Consider the following 26842-nt stretch of genomic DNA (forward strand, 5'->3'; position numbering starts at 1 on the left):
TCACACCAAGACCCCCCCCCCCACCCCTTCAGCAAAACCTTCATTTGTACCATGGTGGGAGATTCAAATCTTGGCTTGTCTGAGGAAGACTTACAGCAGCAGCTAGCTCCAGAGGAGACTTTGTCTCCAGACTCCCTCTATGAATTACAAATGGACACCCTGGTGTCCTAATGCCCTCATACTTGTTTGACTGTTGCTTTCATTGACATTTTGTGCTTTCCTTTTTACTTTCACAACCTGTCCCACTTACTGTGCAGCTCCTACATCCCAAACAGGGCTTCTCTCTCCTCTCTTTTCCTCATTTCCACTGCCCCTTTCCATGCCCCAACCATTGGTCAACTTCCATACCCCAAAGACCCTGATATCCGCTAATTAGGCAATACGGGACTCCCTATGTATGTGTGTTGTAATATTTTGTGTTTTATGATTTCATAAAATATCTTTGGAGCCATGAAGCCACCACCATGACCTTGGTGACTAGCAATCCTTGACCCCAGCAAAGGACTCAAGCGCCCATGATCTTCGGAATCAATCCATCTCCATTGATTCCAGGTTGGACTGATTGCACAAAGGATGGCCTTACCCTGAATTGGGCTATATGTGTGGCCATATGGACATAAAAAATTCATAATCACCTGGCACCCTTCCTGGAGTTTGGAAGGTCCTGCCACTGTTTTTCTTGAATGCCATTTCCTCTTTCCCAGGAATGGATTCCTTAATCCTTTTGTTTTGGACAGCATGTTTGTAAGGTCAACAATGGACACAGGCATCATGGGCGCCAGACCCATCTAATGGGTCATTTACTGGACAATCACCAAAACAATAATCCACAGTTGTCAGTCTTGTGGCTGAGACACTGTAGCCCAGTCATAAATCTATATTCTCTTTTGTTTTTCCTGACCATTCCACCCCCTGCCTGCCAACTGGAGAGCTGAAGTCTGCATCGGAAGTGGGGAAAGCTCTCTGATTGGCTGCTGGGTGCCGCAGCCCCTCCACATGGAGAGAATCCTCCCAGCTGCTTGTGATGTTAGAGTCGGCTCCACCCATCAGTGCAAAGCCACCCCCAGCTGGGCACGCGTGTGAAAAACAAAAAACTGAGCTGTATAAAATGTGTGTTTATCTGTACCATGGCATCAGCTTCTTTGAGCACCTTACCCCCCCCTGGCTGTCATCCTTTCTGGTCAGATTGAATAAATTACTTTGGTGGCTCCTGCTTTGACTGGTAAGACTTCTTTGATTAGGAACTTTGGGTTTAAACTTTAAGTCTCACCAGGCACAGATTCAGTTTCCGCGTTCTCACTATCTCACTATCCGCGAACTGCCCTAAATTGCTCTATAATAAAATGAGATGAGAACTCCTCAGTGGCCACAATTGATTTGTCCCCTTTCCACCTTCTTTCTTGCTTTATTGTTCCCTTTCCTGTACCAAGGGCACTTCTGAAAATCTTGTTGAGAGATTCACAGATAATTGCATTTCTTTTTTTACACATTGTGACTCACAAAGCCTGCTTGCCGAGGCAAAATTCCAACTAGGTTAGCCAAGTGAAAAAGCAAGAAGAAACAAAAATGATGTAACAACTAGAAATAGAGTAGCTATTGTTAAAACAAGACATGTCAGTTATTTTATTATTATTATTTTACAATGATGACCTCAATAAATCCATCATTCACTCAAACCATTCATTGAGTTAACCAATTAAATATTTAATTTGCATGCTTCCCTTCCACCATGCTTGGGATTTACAGCAGCTTACAATAAAATACTGTGAATACTTACAATGATAAAAGCAAAAGAAATTCAAAATGCATTCTAAATATTTAAACCATATTTTAAAAATACAGTACTTGTCCTGTCAAAAGCCTGTCAGCTGAAAGAGGGATCAATTGTTTGAAGGAGATTTTTTTACATGGTTCAGCTAATATTAAGGATGTCTTATACTCACATTGATCATAGTTGGAATGTTCTGTGTATGTTAAGATCTGTCTCTCAGTCCCTCACTCTGGAAAATCAATGAAACATGGAATTATATTTTGTCTCAATCATGTCCAAGCCATGCAGAGTTGCTCCCTTGCCACATGGCCTTTCCTTTCACATTTGTTAGAATATGGACACTAGGTCTTCCAGCATGACGTTACAGTCAATGTTTTCTGGAAATTGGCTGTAGAATTGCATTGGGAGACCTAAAAAGACATAATCTCTGGAAAATCTCTAGTTTTCTATCATGAGTGGAGAAATTAGAGTAGCCATAGAGACACACTGGAGGACCTTGATCAGCATGGGGAAACTTTCTAACTTGGGAGCCCCATGGAGGGTCGGCGTGGGGTGGGCAGGCTGGGAGGGAGGGGGTTCTCCCCAAATTCCCTACCTGCTCTTTTCTCCCCTTCCTCTTCTCTTTTGGAGGCATAAAGTGAAGGAAAGGTGGGGCAGGTTTGGGTCCCAAAAGCATTGGCCTTTGTTAGGATGAGATGGGGAACTGAAAGAGAAAAAGTATATCAATTAGACCGCACATTGCCTATGCCTGATATAGAATCCTAGCGCTGGAAGAGACCTTCAAGGGCCATCCAGCCCAACCCCATGTCATGAAAGAAGGCACAACCAAAGCACTACCGATAGATAGCCTCTGTGGAAAAGCCTCTTGAGGAGACTCCGCCACACTCCCAGGCAGCCTATGCCACTCTCCAACAGCTCTAACTCTCAGGAAGTTCTCCTTAATCTTTTCAGACAAATCTCTTTACCTGACATTTGAACCCATTGCTCCCTTGTCTCTAGAGCAGCAGAAAGTCAGTTTTTCCCTTCCTCCTCAAAGGGACACCCTTGAATATCTTGAAACATGGTCTTCATATTCCCTCTCTACCTTCTCTCCTCTCAAATAAACACCCCCCCCCCAGGGTGAAAGGAGGAAGGAAAAAGAGAAGGGAGGGAGGGAGGAAGAGAAGGATGGAAAGGAGGAAGGGTGGAAGGAATGGAGGGAGGGAGGGAAGAAAGGAAAGACAAAAGGGAAGGAAGGAAGGATGAAAGGAAGGACAAAGAGAGAGAGGGAAGGAGGGAGGAAAGAGGTAAGCAAGGACGAAAGGGTGGAAGGGAAGTGAGTAGGAAAGAGGGAAGTAAGGAAGGAAGGGATGGAAGGAGAAAGAAAAAAGAGAAGGATGGAAGGATAAAATGATGTGAGAGAGGAGGGTCTCAGAAAAGACCCAAGAGGCCACATCCAGCCCCTGGGCCTGGGTTTGCCCATACCTGACCTAGATGTCCTTAGAGAAACATTTAAAATCAAATCCATGAATATTCATCTCTACAAAAGTCAAAACTCCAAATGTGGAGGAACGATTGTACTAAATTTCCTGAAAATTTCAGAAATGTTCAAACACGGGGTACAATCAACTGTCAGTCCGTGAAATATGTGATTGGGATTGTAAGGGAGATCTATCCTAAAACTATTCACAGTGGTAATTATTGGGTTCTGTATTTTTAAAAGACTATTTTTTAAAATATTGAGCTTCCTACCATAATGTTTCAGTGTCTCGTGTGTAATGTCTACCCAGATTGCTCAGATAGCAGCAACCTCTCCACGTTAATGGGATGCTCACTGAGGAGAATGAGTGCTTTGTACTTGCCTGATTGTCTCTTCCGTCAAAGGAAGGCTTCTGCGCATTCCATTCCATTGCCCCCAATTTACAAGTGATTACCCAGCCCAAATTACCCTGCACGTCACACATGCTGTCACATACTTGACATGAAAATGTGCACTAATCAGCCGCAGAAGCTACTTCCTCAAAAGCATTTATGTTTGAGAATAAAGACCCAGCCCAACTGAAAAAGAGAAGGGGGAAAATCTTCCCTTTAAGCCTTTCTTCACATTGTCGTCATACAGTTCCTGGTGCTGATTCTCTGCATGTTGAAATAAACTATGCTGCTGCCTCACTGTCTTCTGCCTGGCATTCACTTCTGCATCTGAATTAGGATAATAGTCAAGATAGGAATGAAAGTGGAAGTGTTTCAGTCCAGGCAAAGCTATCATTTTCCAAACAATTACCCTAGTCTAGTTCTCTTTCCTTACTTTGTGCATTAGACTTAAAGTTTAATGCAGCTTCACAAATGCTTTATTAAATAGAGGCACCCATTTATCAGGAGACATTGCATCCTAAGGGAAACATAAGGACTTTGGGGCACGTTTATACAACAGAAAACTTTAACACAGGTTCAATCCAGACAAGCCTTTATCCCAGAAGCATCCACATTAAAAAAAAAACAAAAACAGATGTGTCTGGGGCCTGTCCACACCCACCCCAGAAAGCGTGCGCTTTCTGGGGTGGGTGGGTGTCCAGGCGTTCTCTTGGGACTTGCCCGAGAGAATGTGTGGAGGCCCTTCCCCCAAGCCCCCAGACCCTTTAGAAAAGTAATAAAAACTTACCCATCCTCCATTGCAAGCATCATTTCTACATGCCAGGAGAGCCGGCCGAGGCTTGTAATGGAGGACGGCTAAGTTTTTATTACTTTTCTAAGGGGTCTGGGGGCTTGGGAGGAGGGGGCACTCCCACAGTTTGCCGGGCTTATTTAGTCCTATAAACTGTGGGAAGTAGTGGATTTATCCCGCACCTTCCAAGAAGGCATGGAGCAAATCCACTGTCAAATTAATTTGCTGCAAACCAGGGTTTTCCTGGTTTTGTAGCAAATTAATTCAGGACTGTCTAGAACGCTGTCTGGACATCCCCTCCTTTATTGTGGTAGATACTGCAATAAAGGTCCTGTCTGGACAGGCCCACAGATAGTATTAGAGTGGGTTTCTAGTTGCATTTCTGTCCAACACTTAAAGTATTAAATCAGGAAAGGTGGAAGGTGAACTATATGTCCTTCCATCACCCCAAATGCCAGAATTATTATCTAGCATATATGAAGGAGTTCTTACTTCCATCTTGCCAGTTTAAACTGATGAAAGGCCACCTGCTTTATGAATTATCCATATGAGTATCTATGGGGGTAGTCTACATGACTAAGGAAATTGAGACTTACTTTCACAAGATTTCACAAGATTTCCTGAGTTAAACCAGCTTTGCCCAACTTCAGACAAAATTAGAGGATGTTCTGGAGTATAGTGGAAACTCTAAACATCCCCTAATTTTGTCTAAGTCAGACTGGTATATTGTCCAGACAGGACACCACTAGCATCACCATTTTCCTGAGTAGGAAAAAAAAGAGATGGATTATGCTCATTTGTCTGTCACTACTCTAATCCAGACAAGGAGCTCCAAGCAAACACTTGGCCACTGTGGGCATCCCATTCTGGCATCAACAGAGGCAACCAGGAAGATGGTGGGGAGAGGCTCACTTCCTCTTCCTAGTCATGTGGGTACCACTACTGATGTCAGAACTGGATGCCTGTAGTGTATAGAAGTTGTGTGTCTTACTGGATAACACAAAAGTTGGTTAAAACCAGATGTTTTCTTGGACCAGCTGACCATGTGAATCACTTGCAGATGTCATACATCCCTTGTGTGACCACCTCTAAGGCCATTTCAGATCATCTGGATTTATTATTGTAGACCAGGCTTACACAAATTGTGTCCCTACAAGTGTTTTGGACTTTAGCTCCCAGAATTCCTGACCATTTGACAAGCTGGTTAGGGTTTCTGGCAGTTGGAATCCCAAACAACCGGAAGACCGGAGGTTGTACAGGCCTGCTGTAGACTAGTAGACAAGTGTAGACTTGGGCTACAACTTCTGGGAGAAGTAACTGGTCCTTTGGTAGTAGCATACATTTATATTCTCAAATAGAGTCAGCTAGCATTCTTCTCTTATTTCAGAAAACAGGCTAAGATACATTTATTTAAACTTTTGGGATTAGATCCCCCCCCCCCCCCGATGTATTACTGTAAATTTATGGGGGAGGAGGGAAGCATACTGATAATTAAACAATATTTTTATTTAATTGTATTTGTGGGTTTTGTAACTCTGCTATTCCCAGCAAATGAAAGTATAAATAGAAATAAAAGACAAATGATATAATGAATTGAAGCCTGGTACAATCTTAAACTATGCAGGACCCTGGGGCAATGGCAGAGAAGCACATATGTCTACAACAAATGGACAGATGCATGATTAAAAAAAAACCTGTGCTAGCAAAGAAAACAACATCTGTATCCTGAATCTGTTTGGTGATGAGGAAACAAAGAACACCTGTACAAACCTTTTGAACAAACCATTGTTGGAATTTTTTTAAATGGCTGGGAGCATACATTATAAACATAGTTATAAATGTATAACTATGCACTGTTTCTCAATCTGACTCTGTTTGAACAACCAGCAGCTGTGCATAATAACAGAGGTTTGAGTTTCTGGCGATCAAGGGGCTGGATACTGAATATATGAATGCATAAGTATGCCGCTTTGAGTCCCATCAGTGGGAGAAAAGTGGAATAAAAGGAAGTAAACAACAACAACAACAACAACAAGCCTAGTTTATGTATTTGTAACTGCTCAACAAGATGCCAATTTCTATACACTAAGACACCAAGGTTTTCTGGTCAAAATAATAACACACTCTCCCAACACACACACACACAAAACCAGCAAAAACAAAATACAATGACATGAATGGGAAAGTCAAACAGAATACAGAAAACAAAATGGTTTCCAATTGGTGAGATAGTTAGGCAAGACTGCATTTTATCATCCTGTTGGTTTAACGTCTTTGTTGTAAATATATGTAAATTGGGATTTGACTTGAAGGAAGTATGAACATTTAAAATATGCAGATGACACTATAATACTAGCAGAAAATACTAAAGACCTGGAAAGATTTCTAAAGAACATCAAGAAAGAAGGCGCAAAGGTAGGTTTACAGTTGAACATTAAGAAAACAAAAATAATGACCACAATTGATGTACAGAATTGTAAATCAGACAATGAAAAAATATTCATGATTTTCCATACCTTGACTGAAGTCAAGAAATCAAAAGTTATGGAGCAAGTCTACATTGGCTGGTAAATCTGGGGTTAGTTTGTAGCCATATTACCCTCATGAATCTGTGGCAGAACAGAGTCTACACCAGTGGTTCTCAATCTGTGGATCTCTAGGTGTTTTGGCCTACAACTCCCAGAAATCCCAGCCAGTTTACTAGCTGTAAGGATTAGTGGGAGTTGAAGACCAAAACACCTGGGGACAGTCCACTTGAGCTGATACTGCATGGGTCATGCTGGACTGTCATTTCACCATCCATATTGCCACTGCTGCTCCTATACAGCTGCAAATTTCTTTTTGAGCTCATAGCTATTGTCAACTTGCCAGCAGTTGACAACAATTTAAAGCAAAGCAAGCCTGAACTCTCACTAGAAGCTAAGATAAGTATATTGAAGCTCTCATACTTGGGACATATCTGGAGTCAACATGCCTCATGTGAAAACCTTTGATAATATAATGTTTGTTTGTATTTTCTACTAAATTATGCTCTTTCAAAATGACCATTTCAAAGGTAAAACTACATATGAAGAATTATATCATAACTGTTTTTTCTTGTATTGTTCATGCATTGCAATTGTTCATGTCTATGGAGCCTCTGAGAGTCTTGCTGAGAAGAAGGAGGAAGGGGGGAAGGCGAAGGGAGGATATGCAGACATGCAAGCCAGGTTTGTAAGTCATTGCTAAGCATATTTGTTGAAATTTCTGAATTCGTGTTTGTTTTATTTCAGAGCAGATCCGAAAGTAAATACCATCTATTAGCACTTTCTTGTCAATCTTCAGCTTGCTTAAGGAGATTGTGCAAATTATTATCCACTGCAATATCTTAAGAAGAATTGCCTATTTATTTTCTGCCATCTGGATCAAGTATCTGTCATGATAACATAAATGTTTGCGATGTTAGGTGAGATCATTTTGAGATCTAGCAAAGACATTCCTAGGTCACAGTTTGAGATGAGGAGAAAATAACCTGCTATAGTAAATCTGATATTTAATGGGCTTAGCCTTGGTTAGACTCCTAGTACTTTAAGTCAGAGGAGCAATCTCTAAAGATATGAAATCTTCCTGCTGGTGAGTGTGGTGTGCATCAAATCACTCTCGTGTTGACTTTGACTATTGAAGAGATTTAGCATGCACTCAGATAAGTACAGTTAGTGTTTGTTGCTCTCTGGCATGAAGAAGTTCCACAACTGTGCCCTTGCAATGCCAGTGGATTAAAGATCCTTGTGTGACTTAGGGCCTCATCACATTAATATTGGGAAATGCTAAATCTGTATGCATCCGGTTGTTCATAAGGACTGGATGCATACTCTATAACAGGCCTGCACAACCTATGGCCCTCCAGCTATTTTGCCCTTCAACTCCCAGAAGCCCTAGCCAGCTTGTCTAATGGCCAGGAATTCTGGAAGTTGGAGGCCCAAACAGCTGGAGGACCACAGGTTATACAGGCCTGCTCTGTACACACAGCATGCATACAAATCCCATCCTTTTCTTATGTTTTGAGATTTATCTACTTTGACTCATCGCACCACAAAAGGCTTGCTCCTTCCAATCCATTTGATGTCCCTAGACATCACCCTCTGACCATCCCCCCCCCTTTATTTATTTATTTATTTATTTATTTATTTATTTATTTCGATTACTTCCACCCTGCTCTTCTCACCCCGGAGGGGACTCAGCGCGGCTTACAAAGGTATAATTTGATGCCAACATCACATAACAGTAGTATAAAACAATCTAGCAGCAGTTAACAGTTAAGAAACAGTTTCTGCATATAACAATAAAACCAATAAAGCCGATAAAACCACTAAAACCAATTGCACCTCATTAACAGTCAGCGTTCGCCATCTCATAGTCCAGTTTCCAATTCCACTTTGTCAGTCCTGTCAGTCCTAATCATCTGATTGTCCTTATCTAGTTGTCAGATTGCCCAAAGGACTGGTCCTACAACCATGTCTTTACTTTCCTCCTGAAGGAGAGGAGGGAAGTTGATGACCTAATTTCTCCCGGGAGTGAGTTCCACAGGTGAGGGGCCACCACTGAGAAGGCCCTGCTCCTCGTCCCCACCAACCTCACTTGTGATAGCGGGTAAATATTTTAGTTATGTAGCCCGGAAGTCTCTAAATTTTGCAGATTCAATGGGATGTAGGCTCATACAGATAAGCTGCACCTCAGAATCAATTTAAGGTAAAAAAGAACACAATTCCAACTTGTGTTCGGAGCCCCTGGTGATGCAATAGGTTAAGCCCTTGTGCTGACAGGACTGCTGACTGGAAGGTCAGTGGTTTGAATTCAGGGAGTGGGCTGAACTCCCATCGGTCAGCTCCAGCTTCTCATGGGAGACATGGGAGAAGCCTCCCACAGGATGGTAAAACACCCGGGTGTCCTCTGGGCAATGTCCTTGCAGATGACCAACTCTCTCATGCGAGAAGCGACTTGCAGTTTCTCAAGTTGCTCCTGACATGAAAAAAACTTGTGTTCAACTACTCCATTTCTGAGACCTTTGGAAAGCGGTTTCCAACAGGTTGCTAATGAAAAGGAAACAAAAGTCATGTAATGGAACCCATTGGGAACTGCATGCAAATGAGCTCAGAAATAGCATATATGCAAATGTGATGGCGTCCTAAGCTATGTGAAAGAATGAGCATTGCTAGATTTTTGTCATAAATATGTATTCTTATCTAAAGCTGTTTCCTTGTTATTAAGCCAATTCAAACTTGATGTACTTAAAAACCACTAAGCAGGTTTAAAAAAACAACCATGTGCAACCTACATGGCAGACTAAGAGTAGGTAAGAGCACACCTGCTCAAAATGTTAGTGTCAATACTTCTCAGGCAGAAGACAGCAGCCAGCCATGGCATATATCATGCACGAGTGCTTTCCAGATGGAGTTCTCCTCAGGCTACCAACCAACCAGCCTTATGCAGGTAGTCCATCTTTTCCTTTTTGACAATTCTATTTTTCTTCTAAGAAAAATATTGTGAGAGATGAGGGGGAAAGAGGAGACAGCAGTTGAAACTGGTACTGCTTATATCAGTGAGGCAGCCAATTCAATCTGGACTGTAGCATCTATACTGTTAAATGAAAGCGGTTTGACACAAATTTAACAGGAATTGTTCAATGTTATGGAACCCTGGGAGTTATAGTTTTACAAGATCTTTAGCCTTCTCTCTCTGCCACAAAGTGCTGGTGCCTCACCAAACTACAAACCGTAGGAATTCATAACAAAGAGCCAATGGCAATTAAACTGGCAACAAACTGAATTAATTCTATAGTGTAGGTGCACCTGGTGTCGTGGAACCTGTTGTTGTTGTTGTTAATGTTTATTTATAGCCCACTTTATCTCTCCTGAAGGAAACTCAAAGCAGCTTATTATTTCTTGGAGAAGTGTCGGTTTCAGCATGTTCAACTTCTTAAAATTTTACACTGAACTCAAAAAGATTTGTTACCATGCAATCATCAGTCACCAATGTCCGTTGCAGGAAAATGTATGGACTACTTCTAATATTCTGCAGATGAGGCAGGGCCTAGCAGAATAAAAGTCCCTCATGTGAGAAAGGTTGCTGACATGGTTTGGAAAGTAGATGTGAGATGGTGTAAAGGTTCAGAGTTTTCCCAGGCAGAAAAACTTGATAGCACTGTGTAACAACTAAGCCTTTCTCACCTTAATTGATTTTCCAAATAAAAGGACATAAAGAGAGCCATAAAAGAAAAACATATGCTTTTGTGGACAGAAATTTTATCTGAGACTAGAGCAGTGGTTTATTTATTTATTTATTTATTTACTTTGCTTATATACCGCTGTTCTCAGCCCGGGGGCGACTCACAGCGGTGTACAACATAGAGAGAGCAAAATTCAAGACACAGTATAAAACAATTCACAATCCAACATTATACAAAACATCGTCATTACTACAAAAACCATTCAGCGTTGTCTCATCGTCCAATCCACAATCCAGTATTATTTTCCGTTGTTCCATTCCTATAGTCATTACCAATCATTGCACTTCTTGTTCGAACAAAAATATGGAACGCTTCATGAATTCGCGTGTCATCCTTGCGCAGGGGCCATGCTAATCTTCTCTGTATCGTTCCAATTTTAGTATATGTGCTGCAATTTTAGTATATGTGCTGCTGTGGGTCCCCGGATGTTTTGGACAACAACTCCCAGAAATCCTAGCCTGTTTACTAGCTGTTAGGATTTATGGGAGTTGAAGGCCAAAACATCTGGGGACCCACAGGTTGAGAACCACGGGTATAGATGCACCCCAGTCTAAGAAAGCTTATGCTACCAACTTCTCACAGGTAGCCTCTAACATGCTATAACATCCCTTTGCATACATCAGTGGTGGCATTGCATTTTCTGGAGGGAGGGAGAGAGAGAGAGAGAGAGAAAGGAGAGAGAGAAAGAGAAAGAGGGAGAGAGAAAGAGATGTAACTGAGAGGAGAAGCTTCTCTCAAATTCAGGGAATGTCCCCATGAGTCACAGAATCATAGAATCCTTGAGTTGGAAGAGACCTCATGGGCCAATAAGTCCAATCCCCTGCCAAGAAGGAGGAAAATTGCATTCAAAGCACCCCTGACAGATGGCCATCCAGCCTCTGTTTAAAAGCCTCCATAGAAGGAGCCTTCGCCACACTCCGGGGCAGAGTTCCACTGCTGAACAGCTCTCACAGTCAGAAAACTCTTTCTCATGTTCCAGTGGAATCTCTTTTCCTGTAGTTTGAAGCCATTGTTCTGCATCTTTGTCTCCAGGACAGCAGAAAACAAGCTTGCTCCCTCCTCCCTATGACTTCATCTCACATATTTATACATGGCTGTCACGTCTCCTCTCAGGAGCCCCCCGGTGGCGCACTGGGTTAAACCCCTGTGCTGGCAGGACTGAAGACCGACAGGTCACAGGATCGAATCTGGGGAGAGGCGGATGATCTCCCTCTATCAGCTTCAGCTCTTCATGTGGGGACATGAGAGAAGCCTCCCACAAGGATGATAAAAACATCAAATCACCCAGGCATCCCCTGGGCAACGTCCTTGCAGACGGCCAATTCTCTCACACCAGAAGCGACTTGCAGTTTCTCAAGTCGCTCCTAACACGACAAAAAAAATATGTCTCCTCTCAGCCTTCTCTTCTGCAGGCTAAACATAGCCAGCTCTTTAAGCCACTCCTCATAGGGATTGTTCTCCACACCCTTGATCATTTTAGTCACCCTCCTTTGGACACATTCTAGCTTGTCAACATCTCCCTTCAATTGTGATGCCCAGCATTGGACACAATATTCCAGGTGTGGTCTACTGTCATCCTGGAACCAACGGAGGAGAACAGTCCAAACCTTCCAAGCTGTCCCAAACAAATCACAGGCAGTCTCTGAGTTACAAACATCAGAAGAGAAATTTATTCCTGAAAGAATTATTACAGGGAAAAAGATGAAGCTTTCTCACCAATCGCTGTTTCCACAAGGCAATTTTTTTTCAAAATCCCATGATCACAGGGACAGAAAGTGAAATGAAAGCTTCTGAACAGGGACAGAGATGGCAAAACAAACTTCACAGGGGGGTTAATGCTTCCCTATGCTATCAGGCATCCCCAAACTGTGGCCTTCCAGCTGTCTGGGCCTCCAACTCCCAGAAGCCCCAATGAGCTTGTTCAATTGTCAGGAATACTGGGAGTTGAAGGCCCAAACAGCTGGAGGATCACCATTTGAGGATGCCTGATATAGGTAGATGGATGGGTGGGTGGGTGGGGTGGGTGGATGGGGGGAAAGAGAGAGAGAGATTTGGGACTGAGGTGGCAAAACCAACTTCACAGGGGTGTTAACCCTTCCCTATGGGATCAGGCATCTCCAAACTGTGGCCCTCCAGCTGTTTGGGCTGGAGTTATACTTTAAAAAAGTACCTGTTCCGAATTACATACAAATTCAACTTAAGAACAAACCTCCAGAACCTCTCTTGGGGTCTGCCTGTACTGGGGACTAAGTCTTCTCTTCTCTGGGCTGGAAGGCAAGGGAATGTCTCTTCCAACTGGCAAAAGTGAGGCTGGCCACACACTTGTGGTGGTTTCCCCATCCTGAAACCCCTCTCCTCCTCGGATGGGGATGGAGCAAGGAGGGGAGAAGACGGAGGTGGACTGACTCCCTGCCAAGGTGGCTCAGCCTCCCCAGCGTCTCTTGGCGGCCCCTTGCCTCGCCTTGCCCAGACCCTCCTCCTCCTCCTCCTCCTCCTCCCCCTTCCCCCCTCGGAGGCGCCTCCCGTTATTCTCGTAGGTGGGAAAAAGGAGAGGAGAAGGAGGACAAGGAGAGCCGCGAGAAGGTCGGGCCGAGAGGTGCCTGCCTGCCTGCTTTCCTTCCTTGCCTCCAAGATGCGGGCTCCGCTGCGCTGCCTGGCCGCGGTGGGGCTGCTCCTGCTCCTGTCCTGCGGCCCAGGTGAGTCCGAAGAAGGGCACAAAGAAGAGGGGGGAGGGAGGAAGGCCCCCTCCTCCGGAGAGCCTCATGCCCCCCCAAGCACGACCTAGAGAGGGAGGGAAAAGTTGTGGCAAGGCTTGGAAAGGAGAAGGGCGCACGGGGCGGGGGGAGTCTGGCAGGCACGGCCTCCCATTCTGGGTGGAATCTCCGGGATTTTAAAAAGTTGGAATTAATGAAACGTTACAGAGGTTGATTACTCAATCAAGGGGGAAAAGTAGAAAACAACACACTGGTAAAATAAAGAGACAGATAAAAAAAGAAGGGAGAGGGAGAGAAAAAATTACAGAGGAAGGAAGGACAGACAGAAAGGAAGAAGGAGAGAGAGAGAAAAATGAGAGGAAGGAATAAAAGAAGATGGGAAGGAAGGAAGACAGGAGGAAAGACTGGAAGGAAGGAAGGAAGGAAGGAAGGAAGGAAGGAAGGAAGGAAGGAATGAAGACAGGAAGGAAGAGGGCAAGGAAGGAAGGAAGGAAGAAATACAGGAAGGAAGACAGGAAGAAAAAGTGGAAGGAAGGAAGCAAGGAAGGAAGAAAGACAGGAAGGAAGGAAGAGGGGGGGAGAAAATGACAGAGGAAGGAAGGACAGACAGAAAGGAAGGAGAGAGAGAAAAATGAGAGGAAGGAAGGAAGGAAGGTAGGAAGAAAGAAAGAAAGAAAGGGAAGGGAGGGAGGAAGATGGGAGGGAAGAAAGGAAGACAGGAAGGAAGACTGGAAGGAAGGACTGAATGAAGAAAAAAAGAGGGGAAGGAAGGGAGAGGGAGAGAGAGAGAAAAAATGACAGAGGAAGGAAGGACAGACAGAAAGGAAGAAGGAGAGAGAGGAAGGAAGGAAGAAAAAGAAAGAAAGAAAGAAAGAAAGGGGAGGAAGGAAGGAAAATGGGAAGGAAGTAAGGAGGACAGGAAGAAAGATTGGAAGGAAGGAAGGAAGGAAGGAAGGAACAGAGGAAGGAAGACAGACGACAGGAAGAAAAACTGGAACGAAGCAAAGAAGAAAGGCGGGAAGGAAGAAAGGAAGGAAGAGGGAGAGGGAGAGAAAATGACAGAGAAAGGAAGGACAGACAGAAAGGAGGAAGGAGAGAGAGAGAGAGAAATGAGAGAAAGAAAGGAAGGAAAGACAGGAAGGAAGATGGGAAGGAAGGAAGACAGAAAGGAAGGAAGCAAGCAAGGAAGGAAGAAATACAAGAAGGAAGACAGGAAGAAAGACTGGAAGGAAGCAAGGAAGAAAGACAGGAAGGAAGGAAGGAAGACAGAAAGAAAGATGGAAAGGACAGAAGACAGGAAGAAAGATAGGAAGGAGGAAAGGAAGACAGTAAGGAAGAAAGGTAAGAAGAAAGACAGGAATAAAGGAAGTATAGAAGGATGGATGGAAGGAAGGAAGACAGATGAGAAGGGAGAAAGACAGGAAGGAAAGGAAGGAAGGAAGGAAGACAGGAAGGAAGATGGGAAGGAAGGAAGACAGAAAGGAAGGAAGCAAGCAAGGAAGGAAGAAATACAAGTAGGAAGACAGGAAGAAAGACTGGAAGCAAGGAAGAAAGACAGACAGGAAGGAAGGAAGACAGGAAGAAAGATGGAAAGGACAGAAGACAGGAAGAAAGATAGGAAGGAGGAAAGGAAGACAGGAAGGAAGGAAGGTAAGAAGAAAGACAGGAATAAAGGAAGTATAGAAGGATGGATGGATGGAAGGAAGGAAGACAGATGAGAAGGAAGGGAGAAAGGGAGAAAGACAGGAAGGAAGGAAGACAGGAAGGAAGGAAGACAGGAAGGAAGATGGGAAGGCAGGCAGGCAGGAAGGAAGATGGGAAGGCAGGCAGGCAGGCAGGAAGAAAGATTTCCATTTTTCCTTTTAGCGCTTATACAGTATATGCATACTGGTCCTGCATATTCAAGGATTCTGTTTCTACAGATTCTCCAATCCATGACTAAAAATATCCCCTCCTAAAAAAAAGCAAACCATTACTTTGCCTTTATATATATAAAAACATTTTGCTACCCTTTTTTCATATAATGGGACTTGAGTATCCACAAATTTGAGGTGTCCTGGAATCACACTCAGGCGAATGCCAAGGCCTCCCTGTACTATAGTCCCTTCTTCCAAAAACCTGTTTTTTTTTTTCTAATCAATTCCTTTCCTTACTTCCCTTTGTACAAAAAGTCTATACATTGCCTCCAGTCTTAAAGAAATGTCACTAATAACGTTTCTCCATAATCAATCCAGTGTACCCATTTCTGTTGTCTATTTCAACCACTATTCCCCCACTCTGGGCAGTGTTGAAGTCTTCCATCTCTGCACATACAGCAGTCTTGCTCCCATGCTCATATACTGAATCTATCAAAATGCACACAATTCCTTCACCTGAGGTGTGCCAAAAGAACGGGAAAATAATGCTAAAGTTGAAAATGAACTTTAAAACGTAGCAATGCCGCCACATCTTGTCAGTGCTCCATGGCTCTTCCTGGTCACTTCTCAAATGCAAGTTCAAATGGCCTTTGAGTGCAACCACACTGTAGAATTAATGTAGTTTGACACCACTTGAACTGCCATGTTTCAGTGTAGTTTTACAAAGTCTGTAGCCTTCTCTGGTGAATAATGCTGAGGCCTCACCAAACTACAACTCCCATAATTACATATCATTTAGCCAAGGCATTATCTTTGTTTCTAACAGTTCACAGAGATAACCAAGTTTATCAGTCTAACAACCGAGAAACCTAATTTGCCTTGCATGAATACTAGTGGATATTTACCACTAAGGAGAAGATTTTACTCAAATGAATTTTTGGTTCTTCTCTGGAAGACCATACTTTACAAAAGGGTTATGATCATTCCAGATAGTGTGAATGCCAAATAATCTCCAAAAGAGTCACATTTCCAAAAGATTTCTGGTTTTCCAAAAGGTTATGATCTCTAAAAAAAATGCCTTTCCAAAAGGTTAGAAAGGTAAAGATTTTCATCTGACATTACGTCTAGTTGTGTCCGACTCTGGGGATTGGTGCTCATCTCAATTTCTAAGCCGAAGAGCCAGCATTGTCCATAGTCACCTCCAAAGTCCTGTGGCCACATGACTTCATGGAGCGTTGTTACCTTCCCGCTGGAGCAGTACTTATTGATCTACTAATATTTGCATGTTTTCGCATTGCTAGGTTGGCAGAAGTTGGGGCTAACAGCGGGAGCTCATGCTGCTTCCCGGATTCGAACCTGCAACCTTACGGTCAGCAAGTTAAGCAGCTCAGTGCTTTAACCCACTGTGTCACCGGGGGCTCCTTTCCAAAAGGTTATGAATGCCACTTTCCAAAAAAATGAAAGCACTTCTATGGGGCTTAATACCAAAACTCACTTTTTGCGCTGCTATTTCCAATAAAATCTGCTCTGTTGCTGTGTTTGGCTGTGTATATGCAATCTAGATTGGGGTGGCTTGGGGGAAGGAAAGGTGGGACATATTTCTGGGTGGCGAATATCACTATCTTGTGGGGGCGGGGGCTGCCAAGTTTTACTTGCTGGAGTGTATGCTTTCTGACATTAAACATTTCTTTATTTTTGTGTTGGGACGTGGCATGGGTAAGGGGAATCAGTGGGAAATCTCTTTTCCTGAAGTGATTTTCCATTACCTGCCTTTCTTTTTTTACTTTTGCACTGGGAAGCAGCCAGGAAGTGGCTATTCTCTTCCTGGCCAAACAGCATCCCAACAGAGCTCTGCTGGGGAAGTTACTTGCTCAGAATGAGATCAACAACAAGAGGGTCCATTAGTCTACTTCCTCATCATTGAACACATGTCTGGGCACTTCATTATAATGCCCAAGCAAGCTAGGCTTTCAACAACACAGGAGGCGCAGTGGGTTAAACTGCTGAGCTGTTGAATTTGTTGACCAAAAGGTCACAGGTTTGAATCCAGGGAGTAGTGTGAGCTCCCACTGTTAGCCCCAGCTTCTTCCAAACTAGCAGTTTGAAAACATGCAAATGTGAGATTAATAGGTATTGCTCCAGCGGGAAGGTAACGGTGCTCCATACAGTCATATTGGCCACATGACCTTGGAGGTGTCTATGGACAACGCTGACTCTTTGGCTTAGAAATGGAGATGAGCACCACCCCCCAGAATCGGACTCGACTAGACTTAATGTTAAGGGAAAACCTTATATTACATGTAGGTGTGGTGCTAATGAGGTGAATCCTGGGAAGCTCCACTCCAGGTTTCAATAATATGAATTGTGCTAGATTATTTTGTGGGATAGACAAACCCTTACTGTTCAAGAACTGACTTCAAGAACTGGGTTTACTGTAATTTGGGTTTGTTATTCGATTCAAGGTAGAGATGAGCATTATACGGCCTTGCAAATGTTATGGAACGGTATGTTCTGAAAATGAATGATTTCTGTGCCTGAAACTTTATTGGGAGATTGAGTCCAGAATATATTACTTCTTTACTATAATAGTAATGGATTCTGTCTTCTGTTTTCAACATTAATCCTTTGCCTCATTTTATGAACTGGCTAAAGCTAAAATATCTTAGTCGTCTTGGCATTTAGCAGGGTTTAAAAAAAATCTAATGATTTTTACTGTTGTTCACATATTTTATAACATGATGTGGTGTCCTTCAATACAGAACAAAACCTAAAACAGATGTAAATGTAGGGTTAATGTAGGTTTTTTTTGGGCTGTATGGCCATGTTCTAGAAGCATTCTCTCCTGACATTTCGCTTGTAACTATGGCAGGCATCCTCAGAGGTTGTGAACTGTAGCTTTATAAATCCAGTTGCTGTTTTTGCCTTGTTTATGTTATTTTTTCAATTTCCTGCATTCTCTTTTACTAGGTACTACGTCCCGTCGCAATCTGGAGGATAAACTCTTTGGTGGTCTCCCATCACCATCAAATACAGAGCCTTCAAACTCTTTAGGAAAGGGTAAGTCCAAAGCTTCAAGAAACAGGACAATTAAAGCTTCATTGGTTGAAGTCCAAGCTCTCCCTTTTTCAATATTGCAATATTAAATGGGAACTCCAATTGATTACAAATTTTCTGTAAAAGGTAAAGGTTTCTCCTTGACATTAAGTTTAGTCATGTCTGGTGCATATCTCCATTTCTAAGCTGAAGAACTGGTGTTGTCCATAGACACCTTCAAGGTCATGTGGCTGGCATGACTTCATGGAGCACCGTTACCATCCCACTGGAGCAGTACCTTTTGATCTATTCACATTTGCATGTTTTTGAACATGCAAATGTTGGCAGAAGCTGGAGCTAATAGTGAGAGCTCACCCCACTCCCCGGATTCAAACTGCCAGCCTTTTTGGAACTCTGTACATCTTCTTAATTTTAAAGGTTGCAATGCAACTGTAAGTCATCAAGCATGAGGCACTTAGGAATTGTGTTTTCATGAGGTCTTTTTGCATTTCCCAGAGCTTATAGTTTCATGCCCTGTGCTCTATATTACATTCTGACTCTAAGGGTAGATCTAGTGTTACATCCTGCAAAGACTTCTGCAATGCGCTCTATGTGGGGTTGCCTTTGAAGACTGCTCAGAAGCTTCTAGTGGTTCAACAGATGGCAGCCAGATTGCTCACTGGAGCAGCGTACAGGGAGGATACAACCCTGTTGTGTCAGCTCCACTGGCTGCCAGTCTGCTACCGAGCACAATTCAAAGTGCTGACTTTAGCCTATAAAGCTCTGAATGGTTCTGGCACAGTTTACTTGCCCGAATGCATCTCCCCCTATGAACCATCTTGGAGGTTAAGATCTTTGGGGGAGGCCCTGCTCTCGGTCCCGCCTCCTTCATGGGTGCATTTGGTGGGGATGAGGCAGAGCCTTTTCAATGGTAACCCCTCGGCTATGGAACTCTCTCCTGAGTGAAATCAAATCAGCGCCCTCCCTCCTGGCCTTCAGAAAGAAAGTGAAGACATGGCTGTGGGACCAAACCTTTGGTCAGTAAAGTAATGCAGTGCTAGAAATGGATATGGAATATGTGCAGTTGACAATTGGAATGGCTCTGGATTATGATTTTGGACTGCGTAGTTTTTAAATGTTTTTAATGTAATTGCTTATTTTAATTGACTGTGTGTTCATATGGCATTGAATTGTTGTCTTTCTGGAAGGCTGCCTTGAGTGCCCTTCAGGGTGTGAAGGGTGGGATAGAAATGTAGTAAATAAGTAGGATGCTTTAAGGACAAAATTATGCTCTAACGAGAAAACTTAATTATTTGAAACTGTAAACTGGTTTTCATTTGTTTGACTGTATTGACAGATGAAATGCCCATATTTTGTGGATGGCTTTTTATTTAGCAAACCAAAAGAAGGGGGCTGTATCATTTCCTAAACTTAACAGAGTTTATTTATATACAGAAGTATCTTGCTTTTATTGCAAACTCACTTTCGTCAAATAAGTCTAATTAGATTTGTAACAGCATTAAAAAAGTTGAACTTTATGAATATTGATGAATTTATTTTGTTTACTTGATTTTTGATTCCTTTAGGAGTTTCCAGAGGAAATAAACTGAAACTGATGCTTCAAAGACCAGAAGGTAAGCTTGCTTCATCTTAGCAGTGACACCATCAATTAGATGTTGCTTGGCCATTATAATAGCACCTAAGCAAAGCAGGAACCACACATCTTGTCAATGTGGTGTTTCCTGAAGCTCAGTCAGCTACTTCTGTACTGCAAAGTATATAGTATTAAGAAGGACAAATGTGCAGAGAAAGGCTTTCAAAAGAACACTTCTGCATTTTAATGTCTTCTGTTGCCTCTTGCCTTTTGTACACCCTTTTCCAATCCACTGGCCATAGTTTGCCCACCTCTGCTCTAAAATTGTTTCCTATCAGTACCTGGAAGTGAAGCCAGACTCAATAAATGTGAGATGCCTTCTTCACAGGTCTGTTGACGCACTCACTCTTCTTCTCTAGTCACCCTGAGTACTTCCAATTTTCACCCTATTGTTTCACATAATCAATGAATGTTCATTTGTTGAACAATTGTGGGATCACCCATTGTTGGATATGATTCTGCTACTTGTATGTTACATTATGGGATGTGTGTGTGTGGTGCTAAGGGTATCTATTAACAGGTATAATTATAACGAAAGGTCTCCCTAATCCATTGTCTGTATTTCAATGTTTATTTCCTGTAGCCGACAATCCGCAGCTGATCAACAAATGTGTATTTTTCATGGTAATTCCCCCCCACCCCCCAATGCTCCTTTTGGGCTTGTAGACTTAAGTCTGTGCCTAACATCTCCTTCTGGAGTCCCCTTTGGGGTTGAGAAGGGAGGGATATAAATATGGGAAATAAATAAATAAATAAATATAAACAGAGACAGAGGTTGAATTGTATTGTTTTGATCCCATTGTGTGCAATGGGATGCACATTCAATGCATATCTTCATGGGTTTGCTTTCTAGGATATATATTTGTGTACGAGAGAGATTTATTCATGTCACTAGACTATTTTGTCACATGCCCCTAATTTCTTTCCATACTTTCTAGATTTTTCATTAATTTTTGCTATCCAGGAACACTGCCTTGCAGCACAGCCCTGATTATTTTATCATCAACACTATTATTATTATTGTATTGTCAAAGGCTTTCACAGCCAGAATCACTGAGGCCATGTTCTAGCAGCATTTTCTCCTGGCCGAAGATACCAGCCACAGATGCAAGTGAAACATCAGGAGAAAATACTGTTAGAACACGGCCATAGAGCCTGGAAACAACAGAACACTCCAATTATTATTATTATTATTATTATTATTATTATTATTATTATTATTATTATTTCACTGGCACAAAAGCAAAATATGTCACAGTTTTTTAAATTATTATTATTATTATTATTATTATTATTATTTGTATCCCACTATATCCCTCTAAAAACGAAACTGAAAGATACTAACAGAAAAAGTAAAAGAATATACAGTTTAAAATCCAGATAACATACAAACATTAAAATAGAATTAAACATCCAAACTATTAAAATGAACCATTAGAACCTATTATAAAGCTATTCACATAGCTCCACAGCACCCTCTGGCTCTTAAAACTTTCTTGTTTTAAAGCCTATCTGAATAAATATATTTTTGCCTGGCACTGGATGGAGAGCAGGGAGGGGCCCATTCTGGCTTCCCTGGGAAGAAGGGAGTTCCAGAATTTACTCCCCACTTTCTAGTTTTAGGCTTAGTCTTTTGACATATTAGCAGAGTCATGTCACTTTCCTCCAGTCTGGTAATCAAAATAATTACATTTCATTTTATATAACAGAGTAGAATAAACTGAATTCAAACTATTATGATGATAATGTGCATTTGTCTTATCAATGCTCATTAAAGAGCAACAGAAAGGAATAGAAAACCAATGTGGGAAGCACAACTACCAATATTTTTTTAAGAACAGCAATGAATAACTCAGTACTTTTCAAATCCAGTAATGAATAAACAGATGGTTTGTAATATACCCTCAGCACATATCCTACCCAAAAAACCCTGCATGGCTAAGATCACAAATTCCAAATAAAAAACAGCACCCATCTCAAACTTTTGTGGCTTACACTGGGTCTCGAATATTATGGTACCTTAAGACTGACCCAGCTATGGAACTCCCTCCCCAGGGATATTAGATCGGACCCCTCCCCTCCCTCTTTGAGCAAGTTTTGAGAATGCAGCGGAATAGATAACACGGAACTATGAATGATGAACATGGAATGGCCAGACGATGTTACTGGAAAACATTTTTAACAGGATGACACCGATAACTATAACTATATGCTTTGACGGTTTTAATATGTTTTATACTGTAATGTTGATTGTTTTTAATGGCACTTTTATGAATGCCTGACATCAAATTGTGCCAATCTGTAACCTGCCTAGAGTCACCATATGGCTGAGAAAGGCAGACTATAAATATCGTAAATAAATAAATAAATATTTATTAGGCTTATTCAATCAGGGCAAACTGCTATCCGTTCCGATGTCCTGAATTTCGGTGGGGCTCTTGACTAGTTTTTCAGTCCAGGAAGCCAAAAGATTTGTTTTTTATACTGCTCATTGGGGTGGGGGGGGGGGGAGACTTCTCAGACTCCCCTTCCCATCATTTTAGGCATCATTTGTCCTTATATCCTTCATTAAGATCTGGATTTCTTAAAGCTGTTTCTACTGTAGAGGAGGCAGGCGCTGCAGGAATGTGCAGTGCTCTCCTCTTGCAGCATGCAGCTTTCCAAGGCATTTTAAGGAGGCTTCTCGACTTCCCAGGAAAGGAAGAGTGATCGACCTGGAGCTATCTTACCCTGGGCTTACTTTTTAAAAGGCATCTCTTTTCACTTAATTTGTAAGCCCTGGAGTGGTGTCTTTTTCCTCCTTGTGCTTTTCCTTCTAGCGGCTGCCTCCTTCTAGCACTCCACTTGCAACCCAAGGTTTTTGACAGCCACTGTTTTGTAGCAGAAAAAAAAGAGAAAAAAACAGAAGGAAGGAAGGAGGGAGGGAGGGAGGGAGAGAGAGAGAGAGAGAAAGAAAGAAGGCTTCACCTTGCCATTACAGCCATCCAAACAAGGTGGACCAGCCACTTTCTGTACAAGAGACTCAAAACGGTTTACAGTAAAACCAAATGAAACACAATTTAAAATATTGTAATACAAATTTAAATGTAAGGCACCATAAAACATAGCCTAAAATGTATTAATTTATATATAAATTTAGAAAACAGATAAAAGCATTAGATCCCAAGGGCTTTAACAAAAGCTTTATTTTTTTCTTGGCACTGAAATGAAGCCAAACTTGGGGCCAACCAAGACGCTAAAGGGAGGGCATTCTGCAGTCAGGATGTGGCAGAAAAACTTTTGTGGTGTCCTGTTGGACTATTGGCCCTGTTTTCCCATTGATTGGGAAACGTGAACATATTATCTCAAAAACAACTGATGTACACAGGTAAAAAAAAGTCAAGGTCTGCAGAGAAGTAGAAGTGGATAGAATTTGCAGCAGCAGAAACATTTGTGTTTTTTTCCATTTGGATGCCACATAAGAAATATTATGGACTATGATGAAATGGAAATGGTGTCCCAGACAAAAGGAAAACTGTGATTTAATCAGAACATCTCTCTATATTTAGTTGTGTACATTGGTAACTCTATCAAAGCCTTTGAATAGTAAATGTGAAATAACTTTTTAACATAAAGAAAACATTCTTGCATTTGTTTGCTTTATTTTGACACCTCATTCCAGCTCCTGCTGCAGTTAAGGCAGAGGTTTCAGTCAAAGAAGATAAGGCCAAGGAGTTTTTGAGAAGCCTGAAACGCCAGAAGCGCCAGTTGTGGGATCGAAGTCAGGCCGATGTTCAGCAGTGGTACCAGCAGTTCCTCTACTTGGGCTTTGATGAAGCTGTAAGTAGCAAAGTCTGTCCAAATATTTTAAAATGTAGTCCATTGATGAGAAGTATTAAAGAAATCCCTCTGGAAGAGTGATATGGCCAGTTTAGATTTAATACTAAAATAAAAATAAATTAACATTAAATTTCATTTTCCTGCAAAACTCATGAAGTGTATAAGCTGTGGACACATGCTCAAAAGTGCTCAATTTGAGCTCTGAATTCATTCAACAGTGCTCCAAATCTTGTCTGATCTTGGATATTGAGCAGGGTCAGCCTTGGTTAGTACCTGGATGGGAGACTGCTAATGAATATTAGGGGCTGTAGGCTACATTTCAGAGGAAGAAAGTGGCGGAACTACTTTTGAGCATTTAGTGCCTGAAAAAAGCCTATGAAATTCATGGGGTTGCTCTAAGTCCTGAAATGATTGTCTTTGGCTTTTTCCAGGAGAATGCTCAGACATGAAAACTATAAGCCTCCTTTAAAAATACAACAAAAATAATGTAACATGATTTTTGTTCCTGGGTTATAAATGTCATTTCCTAATTGGTTCTAGCATAAAAACACGGGGAAAATATATTAAACAGCAAAAACTTATGGGTTGTTGTAGGTTTTCTGGGCTATATGGCCATATTCTAGAGGCATTTTCTCCTGACGTTTCGCCTGCATCTATGGCAAGCATCCTCAGAGGTAGTGAGGTCTGTTGGAAGTAGGAAAATGGGTTTATATATCTGTGGAAAGACCAGGGTGGGACAAAGGACCTTTATCTGCTGGAGCTAGGTGTGAATGTTTCAACTGACCACCTTGACACCTAACCTGACACCTAACATTCACACCTAGCTCCAGCAGATAAAAGTCCTTTGTCCAGCTCTCACCTCCATAGGTGACTATGGGGAAGGATTGTATACTCTCACCCAATCTATTCAACTTGTATGCATAACACATCATGCGATGTGCAGGGCTTGATGAATGCAAGGCTGGGGTTAAATTGCTGGAAGAAACATTAACAACCTTAGATATGCAGATGATACCACTTTGATGACTGAAAGTGAGGAGGAGCGGAGAAGCCTTCAAAGCAAGATGAAGGAAGAAAGTGCAAAAGCTGGGTTGCAGCTAAACATAAAAAAAAAATCAAGATTATGGCAACAAGAATGATTGATAACTGGGAAATAGAGGGAGAAAACGTGGAGGCAGTGACAGACTTTGTATGTAATAGTTAGAGACATTCCTAGTTCCTGCTGAACAAGTATCCTCCTGAATAGTTGTTAAACTTGCAAGTGCTGTACCTCCCGCTCCTTTATGTGTGTCAAAAATAACTGACTAAAGGGAAGCTTGTATCCCACAATCAGGAACACTGTTTCTCTAGTACTCCTATGACACATAAGGTGGCTCTCCTGGATTTGTTGAAATCAGATTCATGACGGCTAAGCCACTTCAGACCTGTTCTTTCCCTCCCTTTCAGGGTGCACTTATTGACTATAAATTTAGGCACAGGGCAGTAGTTTTCAAAAATGCTTACTGTCAAAGGAGCATAAGATACACACAAAAAAGAGCTTGAATCTTAATTCTGAAGAGTGTTAAAAGTAATAGAATACAAATCCCCAAAACAAAAAGAAATTGAACTTTTGAGCCAGGCTGGATGCTTCTCTGTCACTGTGGTGGAGATGGAATATCTTTCCGCTTTGGTGGAACTTTGCACCTCTGGAATATTTGCTGAACCAGGATGATTATATTTGTTTGTACCCTGGTTCTACTCTATTCCCTCAGGTTCTACTCTTTTCTACTCTATTCCATCAGTCAAAATCCAAGTTGATTTTGTTTATTGCCAAATAATATTATACCATATTTTCTTTTGAAATGCTGCACACGTAAAATTTGATTTAGATTCATAGAAGAGTGAAGAACCTTCAAATGTGTTTCTGTTTTTGAAGTTTTAAATTTTACCTTTAAGCAATTTTTAAAGGGCTTCAGCTTTTAAGTCAACAGCTTCTATTTTCTGTCCTTTATATACAGAAATTTGAAGATGATGTCTCATACTGGTCTAACTTAGGTCGCAGTGGCCATGAATATTATGGTGGATACTACCACCATCATTATGATGAAGATGCACCCATCGGCCCTCGAAATCCCCACAGCTTCAGGCATGGAGCAAGTGTCAACTATGATGATTATTAATCTTTTCTACTTTGTATAAGGTGAAGAGGAAGATTGATAACTCCTATATACCTTTACTCCACTCTTTATGTTACGTTATGAAAAGTTTTTTATATTCTTCGAGTAGCATGGAATGTACAAGTGTTAGAATAAAAGCTTTCTGATAAACTATTTCACTAAATTACTGGGGGGGGGGGGGGGGAGAGCTGAATGTAATAATGTTTTGGATGAAAGACAATTCTAGATGTTTGTCTTTGTACAGTCAACAGCCTTGTGATAGTCTCTTGCTATGACAGCCTCTTGTTTGCAAAACAAAAACATATTTTTGACCTGCATAAATAGGAGTTTAGTGTCTAGATCCAGGGAAGTCATGCTACCCCTCTATTCTTCCTTGGTCAGACCACATCTGGAATATTGTGTCCAATTCTGGGCACTACAATTGAAGAGAGATGTTGCCAAGCTGGAATGCACAACAAAAACCATTTTTCCCTTGGTGACTTGATATTTAGGCTTGTTCCTGGAGTTATTTGGGGTGCTGATTCAGAAAATTGCATTGGATAGACCACATCAGCTCTAGGTTCTAAGATATGGTTATCATGATTTTCTATGGGTGACTGGTCGATGGCAGGGGGGCTATTTCTGGAATCAGCAGGTCACATATATTCAGAAACAGGTCTAACATTGAGGCATTAACATGTGTGTTGACTAGTGTAATATATGAAATATGTGCTTACTAATTGTAAAGTGGCATGGAGACCTGTAATGTCATTTATTACAATCTGAGCCAGCAGGGAGGCCTCGGTTCATTTATGCATGACCGTTATAGAATATTAGAACCAACAGTACAGTTTGGCAGATACAAAAATGCTTTTCAGGGGCAATCGCCCCTTTGTGTGTGTGTGTGTGTCAGGAGCGATGAGAAACTGCAAATCGTTTCTGGTGTAAGAGAAT

General features: G+C 41.8%; 1 protein-coding gene and 1 non-coding gene across 2 annotated transcripts; one reads left to right on the forward strand and one right to left on the reverse strand.

The window, feature by feature from the left end:
• Nucleotides 1-10974: 10974 nt before the first annotated feature.
• Nucleotides 10975-11080, reverse strand: LOC132772421 (U6 spliceosomal RNA). The gene has a single exon (XR_009631161.2). It is a non-coding gene; the product is annotated as a U6 spliceosomal RNA (small nuclear RNA).
• Nucleotides 11081-13196: 2116 nt separating this feature from the next.
• On the forward strand, nucleotides 13197-26059 carry ECRG4 (ECRG4 augurin precursor). The gene is made up of 5 exons (XM_060769709.2): nucleotides 13197-13373; nucleotides 18215-18304; nucleotides 19867-19914; nucleotides 23596-23753; nucleotides 25751-26059. Exons 1-5 carry the CDS (start codon nucleotides 13310-13312, stop codon nucleotides 25910-25912), a joined length of 522 nt encoding a protein of 173 aa, XP_060625692.2. The 5' UTR covers nucleotides 13197-13309; the 3' UTR covers nucleotides 25913-26059.
• Nucleotides 26060-26842: the final 783 nt, after the last annotated feature.

This window comes from Anolis sagrei, chromosome 3, assembly GCF_037176765.1.
Source record: "Anolis sagrei isolate rAnoSag1 chromosome 3, rAnoSag1.mat, whole genome shotgun sequence".
In the NCBI taxonomy this organism is placed as follows: domain Eukaryota; kingdom Metazoa; phylum Chordata; class Lepidosauria; order Squamata; family Dactyloidae; genus Anolis; species Anolis sagrei.

Bases quoted from the DNA above. Each gene is read 5' to 3' on its own strand.
- ECRG4 (XM_060769709.2), top strand. From the start codon at position 13,310: ATGCGGGCTCCGCTGCGCTGCCTGGCCGCGGTGGGGCTGCTCCTGCTC. The intron at 18,305-19,866 runs GTAAGTCCAAAG...TGATTCCTTTAG, and splicing joins TTCAAACTCTTTAGGAAAGG to GAGTTTCCAGAGGAAATAAA. The intron at 19,915-23,595 runs GTAAGCTTGCTT...ACCTCATTCCAG, and splicing joins GATGCTTCAAAGACCAGAAG to CTCCTGCTGCAGTTAAGGCA.